The sequence below is a fragment of the Scardinius erythrophthalmus genome (assembly GCF_964197995.2).
Source record: "Scardinius erythrophthalmus genome assembly, chromosome: 5".
NCBI classification, from domain to species: Eukaryota; Metazoa; Chordata; class Actinopteri; order Cypriniformes; family Leuciscidae; genus Scardinius; species Scardinius erythrophthalmus.
In genome coordinates this window covers 21,882,047-21,909,925 of record NC_138225.1, presented here as the reverse complement: position 1 = coordinate 21,909,925, position 27,879 = coordinate 21,882,047, and the positions used below count along the sequence as shown (strand labels likewise).

The 27,879-nt window shown below is 36.9% G+C and overlaps 1 protein-coding gene across 1 annotated transcript in view; it reads right to left on the bottom strand.

Annotated features, from left to right (window-relative positions):
* The window catches only part of LOC308690351 (myosin heavy chain, fast skeletal muscle-like), a gene marked incomplete at its 3' end in the record, with an annotated part of 102,591 nt that overhangs the window by 7,212 nt on the left and 67,500 nt on the right, over positions 1-27,879 (bottom strand). The window contains exons 2-18 of the mRNA XM_081364754.1: positions 3,756-3,974; positions 3,525-3,668; positions 3,284-3,440; positions 3,150-3,177; positions 2,878-2,980; positions 2,605-2,697; positions 2,416-2,479; positions 2,224-2,322; positions 2,040-2,143; positions 1,819-1,957; positions 1,474-1,592; positions 1,232-1,381; positions 974-1,144; positions 582-882; positions 418-482; positions 232-319; positions 16-133 (exon numbers count right to left, since the gene is read on the bottom strand). Coding sequence (XP_081220880.1) covers positions 16-133; positions 232-319; positions 418-482; positions 582-882; positions 974-1,144; positions 1,232-1,381; positions 1,474-1,592; positions 1,819-1,957; positions 2,040-2,143; positions 2,224-2,322; positions 2,416-2,479; positions 2,605-2,697; positions 2,878-2,980; positions 3,150-3,177; positions 3,284-3,440; positions 3,525-3,668; positions 3,756-3,962 — 2,150 coding nt within the window. The 5' untranslated portion in view covers positions 3,963-3,974. The remainder of the gene's footprint in view (positions 1-15; positions 134-231; positions 320-417; positions 483-581; positions 883-973; positions 1,145-1,231; positions 1,382-1,473; positions 1,593-1,818; positions 1,958-2,039; positions 2,144-2,223; positions 2,323-2,415; positions 2,480-2,604; positions 2,698-2,877; positions 2,981-3,149; positions 3,178-3,283; positions 3,441-3,524; positions 3,669-3,755; positions 3,975-27,879) is intronic.

The window sequence follows — 27,879 nt, the reverse complement described above, 5'->3', positions numbered from 1 at the left end:
TGTGGTCCCATTTACCTCTGCTTAAAGTCACCATATTGGATTCTGCTGGGAAAGCCCTTTGTGCAGATTCTGATGCCCTCCAGAACACCGTTACACCTCAGCTGGTGGATAACCAGGAAGTTCTCCATGAGACCTAAAACGAACAGTTTACACCATGAAATTGATAAATTAACTTCATCATATATATTGAGAACCAAAATATCTGTATTTGTTAAAAAAAAAATACTTTACCTGGAGTCTTGGACTCATTAGGAATCAGGCAACGCACAAAGTGAGGGTGGGTGGCCCTCAAGTTGGTCATGAGTTTGCCCAAGTTCTCCTTTGGAGAATAGAAAAAGTTTGTCATGCTTTGTATTTCTTTATTTTCTTTTTTTCTAAAATAAAGCAATATTGCTGTGATGTCATCTCTATACATACCCTGAACTGGGAGGACACAGTCTGCATGGAGCCACCCTTCTTCTTGCCTCCCTTTTTAGTAGTATCTGTTGAGATAAAAATACAAAGTAATATGTATAAATGCAAAAACAAGAAAGAAAGTTCAAAACTGAATCAAAGTTTTGTTAAATACATTTTTTCTTTACCCTCAACAACAGGTGGGTAGAGAGTAGCCAGCAGTTTGACAGAAGACTTCTGGTACAGCAGCAGAACAGAATCATTCAGTGGATCCTTGTTCTTGTCCAGCCAGCCAGTGACATTGTAGTCCACAGTTCCAGCGTAGTGAACCAGGGAGAAGTGGGCTTCAGCCTTGCCTTTGGCAGGCTTTGGTTTCTCGAAAGCTTTGTTCTTGCCAAGATGCTGATCATATAGCTTGTTCTTGAAGGAAGCATCTGAAGCCTTGGGGAACATGCACTCCTCTTCAAGGATGGAGAAGATACCCATCGGCTGTTTATAAAAAAAAATGTTTATTATCAAAAATTTGAGATTTGGAGAATAGGATCAATGGAAATTAATAAATTCATAAACCATTGATAACCTTCTCAATGAGCTCAATGCAAGAAGCCAAGTCCATGCCGAAGTCAATGAACTCCCAAACAATGCCCTCCTTCTTGTACTCCTCTTGCTCCAGCACAAACATGGTGTGGTTGAAAAACTGTTGCAGTTTCTCATTGGTGAAGTTGATACACAGCTGCTCCATGCTGTTGTACTGGAGGGCAAAAAATGACAGAAACATTTACTACCTTCTGAATATCATTCATTTTGACATAAAAAGAGATAAAATAATCATTCTTACATCAAAGATCTCAAAGCCAGCAATGTCCAGCACACCAATGTAGAAATTTCTTTGTTGTTTTGTGTCCAACATCTGGTTGATACGAATGACCATCCACAAGAACATCCTCTCATAGATAGATTTGGCCAAGGCGCTAACAGAGTTGTAGACCTGTAAGTAGAATAGAGCGGATATTTTATTCTGCTTCTGCAATAATTAGCCAGAATTTAAGGTTAAACACATATGTATTAATGTTACTATACCTGTGGTACGGTCTGGCCTTTGGTCACATACTCATTTCCGACCTTGACTCTGGGGTAGCACAAACCCTTCAGCATATCAGCAGAGTTCAAACCCAGAAGGTAGGCGATTTTGTCAGCCTCTGTTAAGTACATTTATAAATAAATTATCTTTGCTCTATAGAGTCTTTTGTGTAAAATTATAATAAATCAGGCACTACTTTCCCTTTCCCTTACATTTTTAGATTTATTGATGTGCGCGCAACTTCTAGTTTATATTTTCACTAAACATTTTATACACAGTTTCTGTTATCAGCAAAGTCGGTGCAATGGTTACTATTTTAAAGCCCAGGATAACACAAGTCTCACCATCTGTGCCATCAGGCTCAGCCTGCTCCTCACGCTGCTTCTGCTTGAACTTCATGTTGCCATGATGAAGCACAGCTCCAGTGAACTTGTAGATGCCCATTTTATCCTCACTTGAGAAACCAAGAATGTCAATAGCATCCTGTAAATTACAGAGAATAATAAAATATATGATTTACCATATTTAAATAGAATATGTCAATATTCAAATAGCAATGACTCACATCAGTAGCATCCAGCTCAACTTTATCATCAATGCTGGCCACTGTGATCTGACCCTGACTGCACATGGGGAAGTCATAGGGGTTGGTGGTGATGAGCGCCATTTCTGTAAAATACACAGCATTTATGAAAGAGCATCTTACAATATTATCTGAAACATTGAATGAATGAAATATGTGCACCTACCAACAATCTCAGGCTTATGGTTGGTCATCATCTGGAAGAAGATGTGGTAGCCTCTCTCATCTGGAAGCTGGAATGACACTCTAGACTTCTCCAGCAGATCTGTTGAGAGAATGTACTTGAGTCACAAGCATCTGAAGAGTGACAGATAAAGACAACTGTTCAGGATGGATCAATTAAATCATGTCCACCTACATGTCTCAATGTCAGCACTAGCCAGTTTTCCAGTGGTGCCGAAATGAATTCTGATGAATTTACCCTGTTTAAATCATAATAGTATAATACATAAATAATAATTATTATAATCTCTTTATAGAAAACTCTGTACAGTAAAACTGAACAAAACTGACCATCTGTACTGTAAATAAACAGTGGTTAACTTACAAAACGAGAGGAGTTGTCATTTCTCACAGTCTTGGCATTACCATAAGACTCAAGCAGAGGGTTGGCAGCAATGATCTGGTCCTCAAGAGAGCCCTGTGATGTTTGAAGGGTTTTCATTTATTATTATTTTTTTTAATGTTTTTCTATTTCATGACTAAACACAATTTATAGGCATTTCACAAATTCACAAATCCACAAATCATATAGTTAGTGAGATGAGTGTAAATCATCATCTTTTAAAATAATATATATGACATGTTTTGTATCTCATACCTTTATTTTACTGGCCTCTTTCTTGACACCTGACACTGCAACTGTGGCAAAGTACTGGATGACACGTTTCGTGTTCACCGTCTTTCCAGCACCAGATTCTCCACTGGTTTATAAGAGATTAGAAGACAGAAGTTTGAAAGACATGTAGACTTATCAAAGTATATTCAATCTTTGTTCAGTCTTAAATTCTGTTTTGTAAATATCTCCATAAATTTTCCATCTGTTATACTTTTCATTTGTGTCATGGTCTGAAATTAAATTAAAATACTTACGTAATTAGGACAGACTGGTTTTCTCTATCTGTTGATTGAAATTTGTAAAATATCCAGTTAATATTTATTATATTAACAGCAACATCTACTTCATCTTAATTAATTCTGTAGAATTTAATTCCATAATGTCTTACCACACTGCATGAACTGATATGCGTTGTCAGAGACAGAGAAGATGTGGGGTGGGGCCTCCATACGCTTTTTGCCTCTGTAGGCAGACACCACTTCTGCATCATACACTGGGAGCCACTTGTAGGGGTTCACAGTTGCGCAGAAGAGTCCAGAGTAGGTCTGAAATGAGCAGAGACGTGGTCAGATTGCAACAACACAGAAAAAAAATAAGTTAAATGCTTTATATGTCATTTCAGAACTTACGTAGATCATCCATGCAGCATAACGCTCTTTGAGGTTATACAGCACAGAGGCTTCATTGAGATGGGTCATCATGGCCATGTCCTCAATCTTGTCATACTTGGGAGGATTCATTGGGTAGACATCTTCTTCCTTAGCAACTCTCTCCTATAAATTTGATATATTAGATATAAAAGAAAACAATGTAATAAGTAATTTAATGAGCATCTACATGAAATGGAAATTCAAATTTACCTCCTTAGTGTCAAGCAACACAACTGTGACTTTGCCACCGTCTTTGCTCTTGATTGTTCCCTTGAGGTACAACTCTTTGACATCAGCCACATAGCAGGCAGCCTTGGCATCAAACGGTTTGGCCTGAGCCTCCATTCTCTCCCTCTCAGGCTTACGAAGGTAAATGGCAGCTTTGCCATAAGCGGCCATCTCCGCGTCTGTACTCATGGTGGCGGCTTACTAAAGAGAGAAAATATAAACTTATCCATTACAAATTTCATAAATATTTAACAAAGGCAAGACACATAAAATATAAAACACATGAATTGTGTTAGGAAAGAGGCATATTCCTAAGTGTAGGCTTACACATGAATACAGACACATAAAAAGATACTAGATAAACATTTAAATAGCAAGCAAAAAGCAGGTAAGGGGCCCATTAATGGGAAAATGTCGATTGAATATGTCTTTCTGGTGATGAAATTGAAATGCAGGTGTCAGGGGATGGCACATACAGTACAATATGAATTGTGGCATACACTCTCAGAAAAAAAGGTACAAAAGCTGTCACTGCAGTGGTACCTAAAGAGTGCATATTAGTCCCTCAAAGGTACACATTGGTACCAAAAGTGTACATATTAGTACCTAAATGGTACATATTAGAACCCTTTTGAAGGGTACTGTCCCAGTGGCAGCTTTTGTACCTTTTTTTCTGAGAGTGTATATGAAGTTTCAGGACAATACAGAGATTTTCACTGCCGACTATGAGTCTCACTCTGCCTGAGTGCATCCCCCTGCTACAAGTATGTATGAAACAGACAAATATTTCCTGACAAATATTAAGAAATTTATGTCACAGATTTGTTTTCATTATATTAACTTTTCTAATTATTTATATGTATGCAAATCTCATGATGGATTATGATAGCAACACTGCATCCCAAGTTTGAATTTAATCAGACCATCAGTTCTGTAGTTTGAACCAATTTCATGTTTTGCTCTATATAGCATCATCAATTGGCCCTTTCCCGCTTCTTTTTCTTTTTCCTCAGACTGAGTCTGCACATAAATGTGTCAAATGTCCTCTGCATTTGGGCCAAATTTGTATAACTTTCCTACAAGGGGTTCTATGGGCTCTCATAGTCTCAAAAGTGGAAGAAGAAAAACAGAATACAATACAACATAAAAGTGAATACAATAGTTGGTATATTTGGCACCAAACTAAAGGGTCAATGGGACCCCTTCCTTAAATTCAAACACATTTCTTTGTAAATAAATTACAGGTTTTTAAAAACAGCATGCTTCACCAGTTTCCGTCTATACAGACTATAACAACTGTTTTCCTCTACCCTAATCCACACACTGAATTATAAACTCACTTGCCTTTTGTCTTTGAGACCAGATGAAATGTTCACTACCCTTGGATAAAAATGTAAAAAAAATCATTACAATGTATTAATATAAATAAAAAACACAATTATTTTGAGTACAGACACATAAGTGATGATGTTAAATTCCTTTCAGTCACAGTCAGCACAGGCTCTTACCACTTGATGAAACTTTTGAGGTCTTCTCTGCATCTCTTCTGGTCTACCCTCTTGGCTTTTATAGAAGTTGATCATGCACACTAAGCAGAATCTATACATGGGCAACCTCATATATTTTGATATATGATGAGCTTTCTTGACCCATTTTATAAGAAATGTATGGACATACTGACAGACATCCTACCTGATGAAATCAGTTATAAGTCAAACCTTTATTGCTCAAAACTATATAGATCACAACTTCCATTTCAAAGTTCTTGTGTATTATAATTATTTATTTTTAGTCTATTAATATCTTACTTTGACATATGACACACACTGGAGTAAATAAATCCTTTTTTGGGATGAGGGTACATTCAGCCACCCCTCCCCCTCCCCTTTTTTTGAATCAGAAAACATTTCACCTTTTCACCCATGGTAGTTCTTGTAGAAGGCTAATATGGCAGCAACTGGGCTAAACAATAAAATATGTTACAGATCTGATAATATATATTGTTCAAGAATATAGAAGAATATAGAAAAACACTGTAAAATATGTCTAATACAGTGAAAACACACAACAAGTGTCAGTTTTTCTTTGTAGAAGAAAGCCAGTACTGATTAAAATGGCACATTCCCATCCTGCAAAAATCCCTTTGTTATAATTTCTGCAAATATTCAAAGATTGTAGACATTTCTTGGTCTTCAACAGCTACAGTCTAAGCCTCAGCCACTTGTTCACCCTTGAGTGGTCAAAGTCAGCAAACAATGCTAATTACCATGCAGTAAACAGAATATCTCGTCTGTCGTCTCTCATATCTCTCGTTGTACGTCATTAACAACTAGATGTTCAGTTTTTGTAATTTTTTTGTAAATGCAGTTGTCACTACCTTAAATTACTAAACTGTGTGTGTACAGAACAGGATTAAGCACTAAAAGGTGAACTGACAGCTGAATTAAGCTCCAGTGCTTACGTGGCCTTAAAGCTTCCTTCTACAGGTTTAAAGCTACATCCACCAAACTCGTCTCAGACCTTCAGACTGTTCTGACTCGGGTTGCTATATCTTTTCTATTGGTCTTTCGGTTTTCCTAAAATGATGATCAAAACTCGGAAAAGTCCCATAGACTTACATTGATGGAATGTTCAAATGAGCCAAGGCTGTTTTAAACTCCAACTGACAAAAATTCTAATTTAAACACCCAGAAGCCCACTAGACTTAATTAAAAGTGCTAAGGGTCAAAGGGTGACTACAACCATCCTCTCACTGGCAACACTCTTTGCCTTCCTCTGTGACTTCTAATTACATAGCTCTGGCATGAAACTCTGAATGGTGCAGGTTGATAGGTCTTTAACTTATTGGTAGCAATCATGTTGTTATCTAAATAGCACAGATAGTGTTGCATCAGCGGCCAATGAGCTTGCTGCTCAAACATTCAAATAGTTGGCATTGTTTGCTGTTATAGTCTGCAGCGCATTTTTAGAACCCTCCACCTTCCCCAGCTCCACCTGCATAGATCTGCTACGGGGTTAATTCATGTTACATGTGCAGCAGCAGCATGTCTTAAATGCTCACAGAAATGTCTGTGAAGGTGTTCGCAGTAGCAAGTCTCAGTACTTGCTCTGCTGCAGCAGCGTAGCAGATATTTTCCGCCAAGAACAAATACATTAACATTGCTATATCCATTACCATGCCAATCTCCCGAGAGTTGTCATGACAGAACTATGAGTGATGTCATTTCCGGACACAGCTAAAAGCCTACTAGAGGAGGATTTTCAGTTACATTTTATTTTAAGGTGTCCTTGTTACAGTATAATTATATATTTAAGTAAAGAGTAATACTAATTAACTACATGTAATTAGGGTTAGGAATAGGGTTTTGGTTTAGGGTTAGTTGCATGTAATTATGCATAATTTATAGTTATTACAACATGTGTAACAATGACAATGTAAAATAAAGTGTTACCAGATTTTCCAATCATTTAAGCATATATGAATAACGATGATGATCATATATTCATTTGATGAACTGATCTAAACTGCTTTTCATAACAAAAATGTGTTATCTCATAACACTCTATACCAAAAGATACCTTCCCCTGATCCTGCTGGCAAGCTTACCTTATACAAATACTCAGTGTCATTCCCCTTAGCCTGACCTTTCAGTTAACCAAGCTGTAATTTCAGCCTCCTCAACAAGTTTTCCACATCTCAAGATGCATACCTGGTAATTAAATCTTTTTAGTTATTTTCTATTAGGACTTTCTTAAATGGCAACATGAGTTTAGATGCTGGAAAATCTTATTTCTATTCCAGCCTGTGAAACACACATGGTCATTTTGGACTGATCTAACCCATAGTATGCCCTTTAACCTAATAAAAAATTCAAGAGAGATTATCTCTGCTTTAACATATGTTATCAGCTGTATGCCACATGCTGTATGTGTGCCATATATATACTGTAGGTTATTTATTTTTACACCCAAGTTTCATCATTTAACCTGAAGTTTAATGTTGTGCAACTGTGTATATGAAAAGTATTTATGAGCAAAGACAAGGGATGGTTGTACTGATCTGCTTGTCATCAAGAAAACCCATCGTAAGGCGGGTGCCAGTAAGTCTGGGCTACCACGCGAGAAAGCAAAAGGCTCTCCTGAGAATTAACATTTGAACTCTCTCTTGCATATGTAACAGCAACATCCGAGATGCACCACACAGTGCAGCTCACACCTCACTTTTACAGTCTCATCATCTCCCCCTGCTCCCACTCTTCTCCTCCTCACCTAAAACTCACTAAAAACCTATGCAATGTTAAATGTGTACAATAAGTAATTATACATATTTGGTATCATTTGAAATGCCTCAGTGCAACTGATACAAATGTCTCATTCCCAAAGAACGGTTTTAAGAGTTTAGACATAGCTTGCACACAGAGGAGGTTGCGTCTTCCAGGCAAATTGCCTCCTGCTCTCACAAGGTGTAAACTCTGAATGCAAATTCCCATTGTTAGCAAATGTTTCCATGTGAAAGAAGTTTCTGTCTTGGTCTGGGTATATAATGAATTGCAACAAGAGGCTCGGGGTGATTTGTAATTCAAATTAGCCCGTGATGCTGAGTGTATGCAAAACACTTCGAATCATGTATTTTATAATGTCAGGTTCGCATCTTCTCTCTTTATTCCAGAGAATTTGATGTTTTCTATTTATTATCTTTGTACTGATTATGAAATTGGCATGATACATTTACCTGACATAATAAATTGTTACATTTGATTTATTCCGACTGACTCTGAAATTGTTTTCCCAAGTAGATTAAACAGATTTGTATGTTACCGCAAAGGTTGTTATCATTAGTGATGCAGTCTGTCATTAGTGATAATCAAACAACAAATGACAAAGGAAAATCAATCACTGATCTTGACTGAATAACTTAATTAGCTTTAATAAGGCTTCATCTATATTTAATGTGTACAATGAGACTATGCAGTGTTATTTTACTTTTTTTGAATATTCATTTTTTGTTGTTGTAGGCTATAATACCATCATTAGTACATCTTCCTGAAATACTTAAAACACTATTTCATTTGTATTTTTGTTCCATTATATTTAGTTGTCTGATTTGTTTGTAATTAGCTTCTTTGTTATTTTTGAATTGCTGAATGTTTACTTGTCTAATTTAATTGTTTTATGAAATTTCACTGATATTTAAGATTACTCATAATAAGCCATTGATCATATCGCCCACCGATAATCATGTTAAATAATCGTGATTTCAATATTGACCAAAAATAATCGTGTGAAAATCCTGCCTAATCCAAAAGACAGGAGCATAGTCAGTGGCTGCGAATTAAATCATAAAAACGCTGCCTTTGGAAGTTGCATTCCAAGGTGGGAAGGAATCAAGCCACGTTCAATTCCAATATTAGCTTCACTTTGTGTCTCCTGAGATACTGTCAGGATTTACCAGACTCAAGAAATTTAAAAAAGGTGTAAAGTATTTCAGATAATTTGTTGAACAGTATGTGCAGAAACAGAAACATGCAAGTAAACTTGAAGTAAAACCATTTAATGAGTGTTGGAAAAGAGTGGAGACACCCGGTCCAACCGCAATGCCGTGGGACCTCACTTTGGGACTCTGCAACACCGTGGGACTCCTCATGGAGGGCCTCAACACATTAAGAACATGTTCCATGTTCCATTGCAACTTCACCACCATCGAAGTAATAAACCATGATGACTTTCCTCCAAGACAGCATCTGGATGCTGGTTCAACGACTAAGGCATTGCAAGTATCCCACATTTAACTAAGGTTGAACATTCACCTTTGTAATGATTCTTTGGTCACTGCTTGCAAAACAAAGTCCCTTTGACAATGCGATCACAGCTACATGCTATGAGTAGTAACTGTACCCCATAAGAAAGATATTTTTCTGTTGCCACGAAAATAACTTTTCTGAGAGTTGATAACCACCTTGGCAGGAGCTGTAGCGTTGCTGCCACCTCGAGAGGAGTAGGAGAAGGCAGTTGCCATCACAGGAAGAACAGCCAACGGTGGAAGTACGTCTGTGACCACCGAACTCGGGACCACCAGACTCGGGACAACCTGACTCGTGACCACCAGGACAACTGGACTTGGGATCACTAGACTAGGGATTACTGGACTGGAGAGCTCTGGGATCACTGGACTGGGGAGCTTTGGGACCACCTGACTGGGGAGGGAGCTCTGGGACCACCAGTAACATTTTCATAGACGCACGAACCGACATCCGCCAACTTGGATGCCAGCCCCAAATGCCTCCCTCTCTGTGCTGGAGTCAATTTGGTGTCCAAACTGGAGGATGAAGAGAACTCTAGGCTGAGCTCTGGGACTGTAACAGACTCTGGGATGAGCTCCGGGGCTGAAACGGACTCTGGAGACTCAGGGGCAGGCGTGAGGAGTGATTTCACAGAGTTGGATCCACTTAGGAGGGAATGGAGGATATACTGATCCAGTGTGCAGTTGTTTGTCTCCTAGGACATCTGTGGAAACAAAGGCTCATCCAAGCCCTCATGGAAAAGAGCCATTAATGTCACATCATTAAAATACACAGCTGAAGACAGTTCTCAGAATTCTAATGCATTCTCCTCTATCGGGTGGCCATTTTGGGAAAGGGAGAACAACAGCCCGGCTGGGCGGTTTGTAGTCATACCGGTTCCTGCAAAGTACTTGTTGTAAGAGTTCTGGCCTTCAGTCAGTATTTACCATGCTCAAGAGACAAGGAGTGGTATAACTCAGTTTCAGGTCATTCATTTTTAATTTATTGAACAGTATGTGCAGGAACAGGTGAAACAGGCAAGTAAACTTGAAGAAGAACAGTTCAATGTAATATTCAGATAAATAACTTGCGATTTCTTATCTTACTAGGTCCCGCGCAGCATGCACAGACACAGGATTACAGATCCACACAGGGGATCGCAGGACAATATATAGGCTACACAGGAGATAAATCCACAAAGTACTGTAAGTTAGGTAAGGAAGTCTGAGTGCTTGATGAGGCCAGAAATAAGGCTACGTTCAGACTGTCAGTCCAAATCCGATTTTTGTGCATATTGTTTGAAATCCGATTAGATGATAAGATGATAAGTGTGATCGGCCAAAAATCACACACATTTTTTACAAATCAGTTTCGAGCTACATTCATATTTGGTTTGAAATACTATTAACATTTCTGGAAATCCGTTTCAGTCAGACCATTCTGAACGGATTTCGCGTGGTTAATGTAACTTTCTCACGTTACGTAAAATGCAAATGTCAGATGTTGTTATAGGAAACATGCTGAAAGTCGTTGCAGAAACAAGGTTGTGTTGTTTTAAAGTGCAGGACGAGCAGAAAATGACAATATAACAGAGATTTTTTTTTAAAACGGTGGAGATGACAGCATGGAATAAAGCCACTCATACTAGCCTCCTACGGTTCTGCCGCTGCCTCAGAAGACAGTAGTCCAGTTTTTTTTTTATAATACACCATTCTCATAATATTTTTGAGTCTTCATTTTCTTTTCTAAAATACTCATTTCTGACATACCTATACTATACGACTGAGTGAGTGTGTGTACCTTTAGGAGGGGAGCTGATTAGTGTCTTGGTGAGGACCAGGGTAGGGTTGCACCAGCAGTTCGTAAGTTCTTTCTTAAATTGGAACGTAAAGTCCACACTAGAGGCTTAGTAACTACTAGCTAGTTTGTAACTAACTCTGAACTTTATTCCGTTGCACCATTTGTTCGTAAGGCAGAACGTAGCTAGTAGGTCGTAAGCTCTCCGTAAAGTAATGCGTAGTCGCATAATATGACGTTTAGCCTCGGTTATCCAATAGCAGCCTTCAAATACGTGAGCAGATGTTGTGTTGAAATGCTGTGAATTTCAGTTTATCCTTCATTATTTTGCCTCACGTTACTAACGGTAAAAATAAGTTTCCATTAAATACGATACTTGAATAGCATAAGTGTTTTTATATGTAACATTCAGAAACTGTATTGGAAATGAAATGAATAAGGATCAATAAATAAATATTGATACAAGAAGCATAAGAGATTACGTTTATTGATTATGACTGATATTTCACATGGACATGGACCGATGCACACAGCGACGTGCTGTTTAGAATGGGTTTGTGTTAAAGATAGCCTCTAACAAAGTAATCTTTTCACATAATGTTCTCTCTCTTAAAATGTAAGCGAGTGTAAATGTCTGCATTATCATATATGTATTAAGAATTGAAGTCTGTCAGGTAAAAGAAGAGCTTATTGATGCAGTTCAGTGTGTTTGATATTTTATTCCATCCGTTACTCCTGATCGGAGGCTGCCGTAAATATTTAGTTTAAACGTAGAGTTACGCTTCAACTAAGTTTAATGGTGCAACGCAAAAATATTTAGAAGTGCGTAAGTCGTAACTTAGTGTCCATTTACGTCAAAACTAGGCTAAGTTATAACTTACGCACAGCTGGTGCAACCGGCCCCAGGTGCAGGTAATTAGTAACCATGGCAACAGAACACTTGGGAAAGTACAGGGGAACTGTAATGGATACCTTCATCTGATCGATTTTTGGACTGCACCACAGATGTATCCTTCTCTGCCTTTGATATCCCACAATCCTGTGTGTTCCATTCTGTGACAGTTGAGCTAAAAAATAATGTCTGAAAGTCGTAGTTGGTGGTCAGTTTGTGTGTAAATCTATGTTGTCTATTTCTTGTCATTTCTAGCGAGAAATTAGAATTGTAGTAATCAAATATTTGCTTAGTTATCACCAAAGCTCTCTCTATACTGTTGTAGATCACCAAACCATTATGATGCCAGTTTTGTGAGGTACCTTCCTGCACAAATGCTGAATGCGACAAGGAATAGGCATGGTGTAAATAACTCTGCACACAGACCAGTGAGTTTGCACTGAACTGCAAGGCTAAGACTAACAATATAATGGGACCCATACAAAATAAGTATTTTAATATCAATTCTAAGTTATTGTTCGTAATTACAATATCAAGGGTCATGTAAATATTCAGTGGGTCTTTTAATAGCTAAATCAACAAGCATCAAGCGAGTGTCTGGACATGACATGTGAAAGAAATGTAATCAGTAGGACTATTAAGGGGACATTGGACTTGCATAATGATGGACTTGCATGATGGTAAAAATGACCTGATGTTACTTGAGGCCAGGGTAAATGGTAAAGGGGGGTAAAGTGATTTTAGTTCATCTACCACTCTAGCAAAAACATGTGCCTGGAAAACACATTCTTTTCTTTAGACACATACAGGAATATACTCATGTTGGTGTTTCATTTTCTTATACATTGTTTTTAAAAGGCAAAAGAAGGCTTTAGGATTTTATGTACATTGCTGAACAAACTTCAGCTTATACAACCAATAGATATACACACTGTGAACATGATCAGGGAAATTAATTAGCTTTCCTAAATTAAAAGTTTAGTTATGATTTGGATGGAATGACACAATGATAATTTGTAATCAGTTTATTAAAACTGATGCTTCTAAAGCAGGAAACACAATATTTATTGTCTGTCAAAATTACAGAAATCACTGAAATATTATCACTTAATGTTCCAGTTAATGAACATTTTTGATAAACATATGTTACATAATACATATATTACTACAATGAAATATTTTATTATTGAAATATTTTAAAATTTACTTTTAATGTTTGATGGTTGAAGGGTGAGTAGAATAATATCATCTCATTGTACCCAGTTTTTGAAAATGCATATTATTGCATTCACAGAGCAAACTTTTCATGGGACAGAGGACAAGCCCTTCTGCATAAAAGCTTTTTGTCTAGCAATGTTATCTATGTTGGTTTCAAACAACTTTTTGCCACATTTAAACATCTCTTTATGATTTTGTATCAGTCATTGAGTAAATTAGAGTAAATCTAAAGGCCACACAACTTAAGGCAATGCTGAACTATATCAGTGACCTGAAAAGTTTAACTGAAAATTTGTTCTTACGTCACATCGATTTCTCATACTCACACATAAACACAAATACAAACTTTTATCATTTGATTCTGTTGTACATGTTGTATTTTTATACAAATCAATAACTAAAAATGTTCAAGTTCACAACAATGGCTCATATTTAAAACTTTTCAAAATAAATAAAACAGTACAATATACCCCATAAATTTGCAATGAAGGAGGGGTCAGAGCCAGATCTAATGAATCTCATAGAGACTTTGGGTTGGGCTCATTTGACTTGGGCCAGTACTTAATCACATAGCAATCACCCAGCACACTCTAGAAACAGCATAGCAATATGCTAACAACCACTGAAGTCACATTAGCAACTGGATAGTAACACTATTGCAAGCACCCAGAACAAGTTTGCATGGAAAAAAAACAAAAAACAAAAAAAAAACTATATATGTATATATATATATATATATATATATATATATATATATATATATATATATATATATATATATATATATATATATATATAAATATATATATGTATATATATATATATATATATATATATATATGTATATATATATATATATATATATATGTATATATATATATATATATATATATATATATATTAGTACAGTTAGATAAATGTTCAATATTTACTGCTAATAAGTAGTCGTACATTTTTAGTAGCCAATTTCCATCATGCATTCAATACTAATTGGCTTTGAGTAATAAATTACATTTGTCATTCCATGCAAAAGTCGGATGTTATTGAAGAAATTAAATCTGCTATGCTTTAAGGTCTTTACCGCATTCAAAGCCATTTCCTTAATGTTTCAAAACTTGCTTGGCATCCTATTTGCACGTTCCTGCAAATGTTGCCAAATGCCAACCGTGACGACTGCCCTGTTGTGCCCTGCAGCTCAGTCTTGTCCGAGCCAAACAGTCTACAGTACTATATATATATATATATACTTGCTCTCTTGGTCATTTCTCCTACAGGACGTGTTATATATGTCTGTGTGATGTAAGTGGCTCAAAAGGAATTCAGAGGGTGGGGTCAATCCTTGTTCAATTATGGTAAATAATCCTATAGAAAAATAAAAGGAAAAAAATATGTTTAAAAATCAAATGCTATTCTGAATGTTGTCGATGTCAGTAATGGTTACAACCCTGCCTGAAACTAAATTAAAAGTCCCTTTTTTTCTTTATATGAGACAAAAAGTGGAGAAATATATGAGACATTCTCAGTGTATGGTAGTGGCAAGATGTTTGTAAGGGACAGTATTTTGAATGACCTGTACATAGTTGTGTATAAAGTATATTCAGGCCTACATTGCAATGCCCTCAGAGTGAATGAACTGTATGAAAGTACTGTCAGTAACGTGCCAAAACATTAGAGAAGTATGCAGTAAGGCAGCTTGGCTTCATAGACTCTTTAACATTCGCTCAAAGCACCCTTTAGCGTCCATATGAGACGCATAACCGTACCACAGACCTAAACCTACCCAACCGAAGCGTGACATATTGACGCTAAAGGGTGCTTTGAGCGTCAGATATTGACGCTTCCGAAAGCGTCAGTTACATGACGCCTAAACCTACCCATAACCGAAGCGTCACATATGGACGCTAAAGGGTGCTTTGATCGTCAGATATTGAAGCATGGTTGAAAGTGACAAAAAGTGACGCCTTAGGTATGAGAATGTGTTGCAAAAACACATTAAGATGAGAGGTTGACAACTTCACACCTGCTGTGTTTTAAACTGTTTTGGAATAGCTCTCATTGTGTAAATAGTTTGAGTTCAGCAGCTCATAAAGGCTTCTCTACAGAAATAATTGATAGCCACAAACAGCCAACAGCTATCAAGCGTCTCATCACTCACAGCCCTAAATACCTTCAGGGGATATAGCGTTTAGCTCAGAAATAAACAGATAAAGCAGAACATGATTTACACACAGCATTTATTGTGTTTTGATACTTTGTTTATCATGTTTTTTTTTTTTGTTTTTTTTTTTATTATAGACAGACATACAGACCAAAATAGTGCAGTAACGAACAATATAGTAATTCCTGAATTCCCGAATTGAAATAAAAGTGTTTAAATGTATAGGTGTGTGGGTGTGGGTGTATGTGTGTGTGTGTGTGTGTGAGTGTGTGAGTGTGTGTATATGCATAAGCAAAGTAACCATTTATTATTTATTACCATCTTCATTACCATCACTCCTCACTACCATCATACTGCCAACATTGTATTAGTCAATTTTTGTTTTTTATTTCTATATTTTCTCCTATATAACAATTACCATTGTCAGCCCTCTCTATAGATAAATACATTTTTAGATAGTAAAATAATAATAGAAGATAATATAATAAGATAAGATAACCCTCCCCCCACATCTCTTCAGTCCCTATTTTCTATACTATTCTCCTATATATATATATATATATATATATATATATATATATATATATATATATATATATATATATATATATATATATATATTTTTTTTTTTTTTTTTTTTTTTTTTGTATGTTATGTGTAGTGTCTAAGGTGCATTAAAAGAAGGGGTACAGTGTGAGAGTGTCTCAACTACTAGAAACCACTTCTCGCCTGTCTTGCCTGCCTGAGTGTTTATGAGGTTTTTCAATGTATATATATATATATATATATATATATTTTTTTTTTTTTTTCCTTTCTTTTTTTTTCTTCTCCTCTCTCTATTCTATGTTGTGGTGCATTAAAAACACATGAAAAGATTAGGGGGGAATTGGAAATATTCAATTGATTTAACCATAGTAGTACTGATAACAGTACAATAATAATAATAATGATGATGATGATGATGGCAATGGTGATAACAATGATAAGAGCAACGACAATAACAACAGCAATTACAACAATAATACAAATAATAATAGTAATCATAACAATAACAGTAATGAAAAAAAAATGACAGTGATGATAAAAGTAACAAAAATGCAGTAATATCCGTGGGTTGATTAAAAGGTGGTAGGAGTCGGAGTTGAGAGGAGAGAAGGGATTCATAGTTGTAAGAGGTCAGAAAGTGTTGGATGGCAGAGGTCGGTTTCAGATGCGTAATTTGTTTATCATGTTTGAAGGAAAAATGTTCAATACTTTTTTTTTATCAAGACAGTCATCAAGACATCCGTTTGCTTATATTGGTCGTGTTCCATACAAGGTCCTGAATTATGACACTTGGCTGCAGTGACCCCATTCAAACGACTCCTGTCCTGACACGTGAAAAGCATCTAAACCGGACACCCACATTCCTCTATCTGGTTTCCACTGTCAAAGCTACATTTATTTCTGATCATGCCAACTGCTAACATGGACCATAAGGAGTTCGAACAAACAGCTGCAAGCTTAGATCAGCATCAGCACCAACCAATTACCTGGCATAATTTAGTTAACTGCAGTCTTGAGCTTTGTATATTTGTATATCAAATAATTTATTAATAGCAACACATGTTATGACAAATTAGGTTTGATGCCTTCATAAATTCACTTTCTTGATAACCAACCTAAAGGTAACATATAGTTTAATTTAATGGTAGCTTTTTGTGTGTGTGTGTATTGAATTAATCAGAATCATATGTTGCTGAATTGCTTAAGAGTAAACCTCTCTAATGGAGGACTTTAAAGATTACTCTTCTTTTCATAGTTTCTTTACTACTGCAGTGTAAATTAATTACTTATTATGACTCATGGGTCATATGATTTTTTTATATAACAAGGGTGCATGAATTCCTCACAAATGTCTATATTTTAGAATGCTATCATTTAAATTTTTCACTTTAACATGAAAATGTTTAAGAAAATTTAATGTAGACTAAAAAACCAGTCATACTGTTGACTCATACATTTAAACCACATTTTAGAATAACAGTAAAGACTAAAAAAAAGACTATTATGCACTATTATACTTACACTGCAGTACACACTACACTACACACTACAGAAGACAGGTGTCTATACCCTCACCAGTCAGCACTTACACTGCAGCGCACACTACACTATACTACACACTACAGAAGACAGCTGTCTATACCCTCATCAGTAAGCACTTACACTGCAGTACACACTACACTACACACTACAGAAGACAGCTGTCTATGCCCTCACCAGTCAGCACTTACACTGCAGAGCACACTACACTACACTACACACTACAGAAGACAGCTGTCTATACCCTCACCAGTAAGCACTTACACTGCAGTACACACTACACTACACACTACAGAAGACAGTTGTCTATATTCTCACCAGTCAGCACTTACACTGCAGTACACAGTACACTACACTACACTACACTACACTACACACTACAGAAGACAGCTGTCTATACCCTCACCAGTAAGCACTTACACTGCAGTACACACTACACTACACTACACTACACACTACAGTGTTCAACACAGGTGTTATAGATGTGTAAACGCATGAATAAATCATTTACAACCCTTTCTGCATCCCCTAATCTAAAGTGTAAACTATTCATCACTTGTAAATGTCTTACACTTCATTCGTAGATTACCACTTCAAGAATCAAAAAGGCATAAGATCAACGAATGTTATCTACGAATGTATATGTAACACATTTACAAGTGATGAATAGTTTACACTTTAGATTAGGGGATGCAGAATGTGTTATAAATCATTTACAACACTTTCCGCATCCCCTAATCTAAAGTGTAAACTATTCATCACTCGTAAATATGTTACAAATGATCTGGACATGTATTCAAGGCATTTACAACACTTTTTGCACCATCTGATTGGTACATACATACATACATACAAAAAATGCATTATTTATTAAACATTTGTATATGATTAGTTAATCATTTACTAATCAATTGTAAATGACTTCTAAATGAATCTACAAAACATACATACAACCAGTGATGGGAATAACGGCGTTATAAATAAACGGCGTTACTAACGGCGTTATTTTTTTCAGTAACGAGTAATCAAACTAATTACTGCTTCCTCCATTACAACGCCGTTACCGTTACTGTCAATAAAAATGCGGCGTTACTATAGTTGAGCTCACTGAAGCGGTTTTCATCCGAGTAGGCTCTCTCTCAGCCATAGGAGCTGCAAAGTTTTTTTCTCTGGTGTGTGAGTGTTTATGAGGCGCCGGACTGGACAAAAGCGAGGCGAATGTCGCGAGAGCGCTCGACAGTGCGCGAGAGAGACCGAGTGTGTCCGAGAACGCGTTTGACAGTGCGCGGCAGAGACCGAATGTGTCCGAGAACGCGCTCGACAGTGCGCGGCAGAGACCGAATGTGTCCGAGCATAAATACTTTATTTATAAATAAATTACACATTTCAGCATTAGAATAATATATGTAGCATATTGGTATCATATGCAATGTTTTAATTAGTTTATATAACATAAACTCCAAAATAACCTGCAGGGAACGTTCAAACATATTTGTTTGACGGTTGTGAACACGTGCGGCAAACATGACTAGAATTTGGCTAAAAATAAATAACCTCTGATGATGACATTCTCTGTAGGTTATAAAAATAAACCCACAAAAGATTATATTGTATCATTATTATTTATGTTGATACATTGTTCAGTATTATATTGAGAGCACTTTTTGTTAAACTTACTATTGTGCGGAAGAAAAAAACTAACTAAAACTAAAAGCTATACAGAATGTCTACCAGTTGTAAAGGTGTGTGAGTTTTATTTTAATTATATGCACTAGTGTATGTGTATGAATATTTTTATAAGGCTACTATTTATTTATTTTTGGTACATTTCTTAAGAAGCATGATTTATTTTTAGACTTATTTGTTGGCCAGTTGTGGTCTGTGCAATAAATATAAAAAGTTCTAAACCATCTATTATTTTGTTGTTCCACTATAGTAATGATAATATTTTAATATTTAAGTTAATAGGTGTCTCTCACATTGTCCCACAGCAACATTAAAATAGTGTAGATTAGTGTACAATGTTTAATAATAATAAGATGTTCTATTTAGTGTCCATTTCATTCAACATTTCACATTGGGGGTATCCAAGAAATTTCTTGTATTTAAACTTTTTTTTTTTTTTTACGTAACGCAATAGTTACTTTCGCTAGTAATTAGTTACTTTTGTAATGATGTAATTCAGTTACTAACGCAGTTACTTTTTGTGAGAAGTAACTAGTAACTATAACTAATTACTTTTTTTAAGTAACGTTCCCAACACTGCATACAACAATGAACATATCACTTATTAATCATTTATGAACGCATAGTCATGTTTCGTTAATAATTAAATAATCATTTACTAATCACTAGTAAATTACTTGTAACGGAATTTACAAAACATACATAAAATGTTAGTATATCACTTTCTAATCATTTATGAATGTTCTGTAAATGATTAGTTCATCATTAACTACTATAAATGACTTACAACTGAACGTTATTATAAAGTGTTACCAAAGGTTTTAATGATATCTGTGCATCATTAAATGTGAGCGAATGTTTGACTATTCTTTTTAACTCTTTGATGAAAATAATGTCAAAGTCAGTTGGAATAATCAAATGTAACAATTTATTATGTCAGGTAAATGTATCATGCCAATTTCATAATCAATTTCAGATTATCGATACAAAACATCAAATGCTCTGGAATAAAGAGAAGAGATGCGAACCCAACATTAAGAAATACATGGTGCTAAGAGTTTTGGTCGCTCTTAACATCTTACACCTTTTGGGGGTATGAGACCATTTGCCAGAAGACCACCTTCCTTTGTGTGCCAGTTATCTCTAAACTCTTAAAAACCTTATTACCTTTTGTTTTACTTATTTGGAAATGAGACATTTGTACCAGTCGCACAGACATTTCAAATGATACCAAACATGTATAAAACTCGATGATAATTATTCACATTAAACCATATGCATTTTTGGGTAATTTTCATGTGGTCTCAGCGTGAGAGAGGGGGAGTGGGGAAGACGGGGAGAGATATATTCTGAGGTGAGACTTTGCGTCTCAAATGGTGAGTTCAAATGGTAATTTCCAGCAAGATCCTGTCTTCTCAGGGTCTGGTCGCTCCTCAACCAGACTGTCCGGAAGCTCAGAAATAAACAGATAAAGCAGAACATGATTTACACACAGCATATATTGTGTTTTGAGTTCTAAAAAATACATTTTACAAATTAAAGAAAAGTGCATTAAATGTTTTAACACGTGAAATGTCAAAACTCATTGATCTACCCTCATTTAGACTTGATAAATATAAACCATTTTGCTTTGTTATGATTTCTAACTTTTTTAATCAAAGTTAACATTTTAAATTATCCACAAACTGAATAACTCAGCTGCATAAGGTTGCAATAGAAAGAACAATCTTTTCAATCTACATTTTCTTTAAGCCATAAATGTTTGATTATTTTGTTTATCATGTGTGAAGAAAAATGTTTAATACTTTTTTATCAAGACAGTCATCTTGTTCCATACAAGGTCCTGAATTATGACACTTGGCTGCAGTGACCCCATTCAAAAGACTCCTGTCCTGAGACGTGAAAAGCGTCTAAACCGGACACCCACATTCCTCTATCTGGTTTCCGCTGTCAAAGCTACATTTATTTCTGACCATGCCAACTGCTAACATGGACCATAAGGAGTTCGAACAAACAGCTGCAAGCTTAGATCAGCATCAGCACCAACTAATTACCTGGCATAATTTAGTTAACTGCAGTCTTGAGCTTTGTATATTTGTATATTAAATATTTTATTTCAAATAAATTAATAGCAACACATGTTATGACAAATTAGGTCTGAGGCCTTCATAAATTCACTTTCTTGATAACCAACCTAAAGGTAACGTTTAATTTAATTGTAGCTTTTTTTGTGTGTGTATTGAATTAATCAGAATCATATGTTGCTGAATTGCTTAAGAGTAAACCTCTCTAATGGAGGACTTTAAAGATTACTCTTCTTTTCATAGTGTCTTTACTGCTGTGTAAATGAATTACTTATTATGACTCATGGGTCATATGATTTTTTAAATAACAAGGGTGTATGAATTCCTAACAAATGTCAGTCTATATTTTAGACTATTATTCTATATTTTGAATGCAATTTTGATTTCATACATCCTGTTGACTGATACATTTAGACCACATTTTAGAATAATGGTAAAGACAAAAAAAAATAGAAGGCTATTATGCAGTGTATTAAAATCACAAAACTAGATTCTTTAAAGTAATGGGTCAGTTATGAGTGCTTTTTCTTCATTCTTGTCCAAATTAACTATTTAATTATTACTTAAATTAATTTTATATTTGTAATAATTCTAAATTTCAAGCACTGAAGTAAAGGGTCAGATTATTTCAAACATGCAGTGTATCAGAACTTTTGGCTGGAACTGTAAAAGAGACTCAAATATATACACATTCTTTATTTAGAAATCTTATCGTGCTCCCTCGTGTGGTCAGAGATGGGCATAAATACATGGAAATGTATTTAAAATACAAATACAAAATACTGTGGGGAAAAAAAATATTTAAAAACAAATACAAAATACTGTGTGATTTTTTTTTATTTAAATACAAATACATATTTTGTATTTTGAAAATACACAAAAAATACATGTGAAATTAGCCATCCAGTGCAGGTATAGGTCACAGTGAATGAAGAAACTACATAGGCCTACTGACTTTTCATTCCAAACCTCATCTCTTTCTTTCTTTCTTTCTTTCTTTCTTTCTTTCTTTCTTTCTTTCTTTCTTTCTTTCTTTCTTTCTTTCTTTCTTTCTTTCTTTCTTTCTTTCTTTCTTTCTTTCTTTCTTTCTTTCTTTCTGGCAATTAAAAATAAACTTATGCAAAATAGCAGGCATTTATATAGGCTACTTATTTCTGGTTACAATGTAGTCTATTACTTGTGGTAAACACTATTAAAAAATTCATACTGTATGTAAAACTGTGGGAACCTTTCCTGCTATCTAGCAAAGAATATGGATGGGCGGTATGACCAAAATCTAAATTTTACTTCACAGTAACAATATCATGGTTTCACAATTCTCAATATCAGTTTTGATTCCACAGCATAAACTGAATTTCAAACTCTTTTTTTTTTTTTTTTTTTTTGCAGGTAGTCGAATGCTTTTTAAGTAATTTTATGTTTATGTAAAGTTTATTTCTTTTTATAAGTTTATTAAAATTAGAAAGTGTATCTAAAATTTTAAATTAGAATTTAGATTCATTTGACACTGTTTAGTGTAACCCTTTTTGATTATTATTTTTTATGTACAATAAAACTAAAAGCTGAAGATTTTTGTGGTGTATCATTTATCAGTGCTTCTTTCTCCAATCCAACGTTCCAATAATTCCTGCCCACTAAAAGCTGCACGGATAAATTTGCTTACCCCACAAATAGGCCCATCTATGTAAACGATTTAGAAAAAGTTCCATCAATTCAAACTTTAAATCATCGCTATGATATGTAGTGTCATATCATCCAGCCCTAACATGCAGTAATGCTTTAAACACATTTACTTGAACAAAAATCAACAACCAGTCAAGACTAATTGGCTTACGCTATTTTCCCACTTGTCTGTGCTCTTTTATTCTTTCATGTTAACTGAAGTGAATAATGCACTATTTTAACTTTAATCAACAAGTAGAATTGATCATGACATTCTCACCTTATAAAAATCGCTGATCCAATGCTGAGCTAGTGAATGTCTGAACTAGTTGATGAACAAAATCAGTACCCTGATAAAGAGGTTGACTGGCAAAAAATGTTTTATGTATTTTGAAAATACGAAAATACTCATCTAATGTATTTAAATACAAATTACATTTGACTTTTTCCAAAGGCTTTAAAATACAAAATAGTATTTTGTATTTCAAATACGTATTTTAAATACCGTACATGTATCTGAAATACTGCCCATCCCTGCGTGTGGTCAACTAGTGTAACTGGATGGCAAATGTTACTCTCTAGCAACCATTTCTAATGGGAAGACAGACAAAGTAGTCTTCTGCCAAGGGGTGTAATGGGAGCTTAAATAGCAACATTCTCGATACAAATATCAGGAGGTTGTTTGTCTCGGAAACATTACTACACTGAATTGTAATACTTTAAATCCTATAATAATTCCTACACAATGTAGGCCCTATTTACAACCAGTAAGAACTGAGACAAGACATATTAATGGAAGTCCACTCCAGTAAGTAGAGTTAGATAAATATTAAAAATTGACTTCCAATTAGTACAAATATATATTTTCTATAACTTTTCATAGTAGATTGTGTAAGCTCGCGCTCGATCGGCCCAAAGTCAGGCATCCGACTAGCGTGGAAGGTCTTTACGTGTCACTGTCTTTTCTCGTGGCAAAGTATTTTTTGATTAAATGCAATACATTTGAATATGCATTCTCTCGTTATTTCATCTGACTCCATAAATGAAAAGGTTTTAATGATATCTGTGCATCATTAAATGTAAGCGAATGTTTGACTATTCTTTTTAACTCTTTAATGAAAATAATGTCAAAGTCAGTTAGAATAATCAAATGTAACAATTTATTATGCCTGGTAAATGTATCATGCCAATTTCATAATCAATTCAAAGATAATCGATACAAAACATCAAATGCTCTGGAATAAAGAGAAGAGATGCGAACCCGACATTAAAATACATAATGCTAAGAGTTTTTGGTCACTCTTAGCATCATGGGCCAACTTGAATTACAAAAAGGCGCAGAGCCCTTTGCTGCATTCCATTATATCCTCCTGGGACCCAAGAATAGACTTGTGTCCACTGTAGTGGACATTATATTTTAGTGAATTTCTCTGACATCATACATGTCACATGAAACAACCTGGGTGTCCTGTAAAGAGCACATTCAGGACTTTTCAGAGATACCAAATGTTTGGAGGTTTCACCATGAAAACAACTTCTCCTTGGTCTTTAAAAATGTCTGACATTAATTTAGTGATCAAATGTAGCATTCTTATGGAAATATGATAATATATTGTTATTATAATTTAAATTGGACTACTTTTCAAATTGTATTTCATAAAACAACATCTCAGGAAAATGTTAAGGGGTTTCAAATAAAAAAAATATTTTCTGTTACAGAACAGGGCATTGATTTCATACATGTCCACTTTAGAGGACACCAGGACTTAAATCATGTTTATCAGGCATTTTGTGAGAGAGACACAACAAGTGAATATGGAAATAAATTATACATCAATATTCCTATGAAATATTAGATATTATTATTAAAATATTGCCAATTATTACTCCAATTATTACACTTCTTTTTTCATTAAATGTTGCTCCAAGAACACATTAAGGTGCAAATTAGATACAGTTTATATATACATTGCATTGAATGGGAATATTAATTTATGGACATTTTAGCCACATATTGCATAAAGTAAAATGGTGTATCAATTCATTCCGTTATTTCTTTCATAACATAGTTGAGAATAATCTTTATACAAATTTTGGTTGAAAAAATCCTGAAACCCCCAAATTTATTGGTGATTAAAAAAAAAGTCCCATTGTTTTTGCCTATACATATAATTTCATGTCATTTTATTTTTTAAACAACTTAGTCCTGGCGTCCACTACAGAGGACATATCATAACTTATGAATAAAATATTATTGTGCAAAAATGTTTTTTTTACCATTTGTTTATTGTGCTCTAAACAGTGTGATGACATGGAAAAAAACAAAATAATAAAAAAAAAAAAATTCTGGGTCCCAGGAGGATATGGACAGAACGTCTCGGTTACGGATGTAACCCTCGTTCCCTGAGTAGGGAACGGAGACGTTACGTCGGATGACGACGAATGGGGTTTCGCTTAGAAATCCTATCATCTTCGAGTATATAAAACGAGCCAATGGCAATGAAATGCCATGGGTCTGCGGAATTTGCATAGCGTAACTCCGCCCCACCCTGGGGGTATATAAGGAAGTGCGCTGGCAACATGCAGATATGTCTTCGCTGAGGAGCCGAGACTGAACTCAGGCGTCCCAGCGGTACAGCGGAAGTGGCAGGGAGACGTAACGTCTACTCAGGGAACGAGGGTTACATCCGTAACCAAAACGTTCCCTTTCGTTGTCACTCCGAGTTACGTCGGATGACGACGAATGGGGTTCCCAGTGTAATCACACCACCTCTCGACTGTCTTCCAGTGCCCTGCGTAAGTCTGAGCTCCCTGTCGTGAGACTAGCACGGACGAAGGAGTCCTACTTAACACAGGAATACCAAGGTACACTGGGAAGCATATCCCAGTGGAAATATGCAATCATGCCCAACCCGAAGGGGGAGACTTGGAATACACATATGACCCCGAAGGGCTGCATACGGAATAACACTGGGGTGTCCAACCGCAGGTGGAATACTTCAACCCCAGGGGTGGCAAGGTGGCTTGCCAAGGGAAAGACATATGCTCAAAGAGGCTTACAGTGGAATACACATGTGGGGGTCGCCCGGAGGGGAACCATGCACATGGAGGCACCTAGTCAAGCGCGAATGCTGCCGGTGGCATAACTCTGGCGTTGATGTCGTCAGTGCTGGAGAAGACTCAGGGCTTATTAGGCTCACCTGAGGAGAATATCGCACGTATCCCGTCCGTGGAGAGGAATGGCGAGCAAGCGAAGACACCTGAGCGGAATCTCTTACCGGCTAGTTGAAGCGAGTACATGAGAAGAAACTGGCTCCACTCGGAGATTATAGAATCTCGCGAATGTGTTAGGTGTCGCCCAGCCTGCAGCTCTGCAGATGTCTGTTAGCGAGGCGCCATGCGCTAGAGCCCAAGAGGATGCCACACTCCGGGTGGAGTGGGCCGTCACACCAAGGGGGCATGGTCGACCTTGCTGCTGGTATGCCAAAGCAATGGCGTCCATTATCCAGTGAGACAACCTTTGCTTGGAGAGATCTTTTCCCTTCAGCTTCCCACCATGACAGACAAAGAGCTGGTCTGAGGTCCTGAAACACTGCGTCCTGTCAACGTAAGCACAGAGTGCGCGTACTGGACAGAGCAGTGCCAAGGCTGGGTCTGCCTCCTCCAAAGGCAGCGCTTGCAGGTTCACCACCTGTGTGGTGGGAACCTTGGGCATATATCCAGGCCGGGGTCTCAGGATCTCAGGATGAGAGATAGCCGGTCCGAATTCCAGGCATGCTTCGTCAACCGAAATGCCTGCAGGTCCCCTACCCTCTTGATGGAGGCCAATGCAACCAGGAGCGCTGTCTTCATTGACAGGAACTTAAGCTCCACTGATTGCAGAGGCTCAAAGGGAGCACTCTGCAGGGCAGTTAAAACCACTGAGTTGTCCCAAGAGGGTACGAGGGGAGGACGAGGAGGACAGTCTCCTGGCTCCCCTCAGGAACCTGACGATCAGGTCGTGCTCTCCTAAGGACTTACCATCAACTGCGTCGTGATGTGCGGCAATGGCGGCAACATACACTTTCAGGGTGGAGGGAGACAGCCTTCGCTCCAACCCTTCTTGCAGGAAGGAAAGCACGACACTGATGGGGCATTTCGTGGGTTCTAGATTTTTAGAAGATCACCAGTTGACGAAGAGGTTCCACTTCAACGCATAGGCATGTCTCGTGGACAATGCTCTAGCGGAAGTGATGGTAGCCACCACCGCTGGTGGTAGAGTACTCAAACCTGCCTCATCCCGTCCAGGAGCCACACGTGGAGGTTCCAAAGATCGGGACGAGGGTGCCATAAGGTGCCCCGTCCCTGAGAAAGCAGGTCCTTCCTCAGAGGAATTGGCCAGGGAGGTGCTGTCGCGAGGAGTACTAGTTCTGAGAACCAGGTGCGGTTGGGCCAATATGGGGCAACCAAAATTACCTGCTCCTCGTCCTCCCTGAAGGCTCACTGGGGGAAACGCATACTTGCGGAGGCCCCGGGGCCAGCTGTGCGCCAGTGCATCCGTGCCGAGCGTGCCCTCGGTCAGGGAATAATACAGGTCGCAGTGGGACGAGTCGTGGGAGGCAAACAGGTCTACCTGTGCGTCCCCGAACTGATCCCAAATCAGCTGAACCGTCTGGGGATGGAGTCGCCAATCTCCAGCGAGAGGCCGAAGCCGAGAAAGCTCGTCGGCCGCCAGGTTCAGGTCTCCCGGGATATAAATGGCACG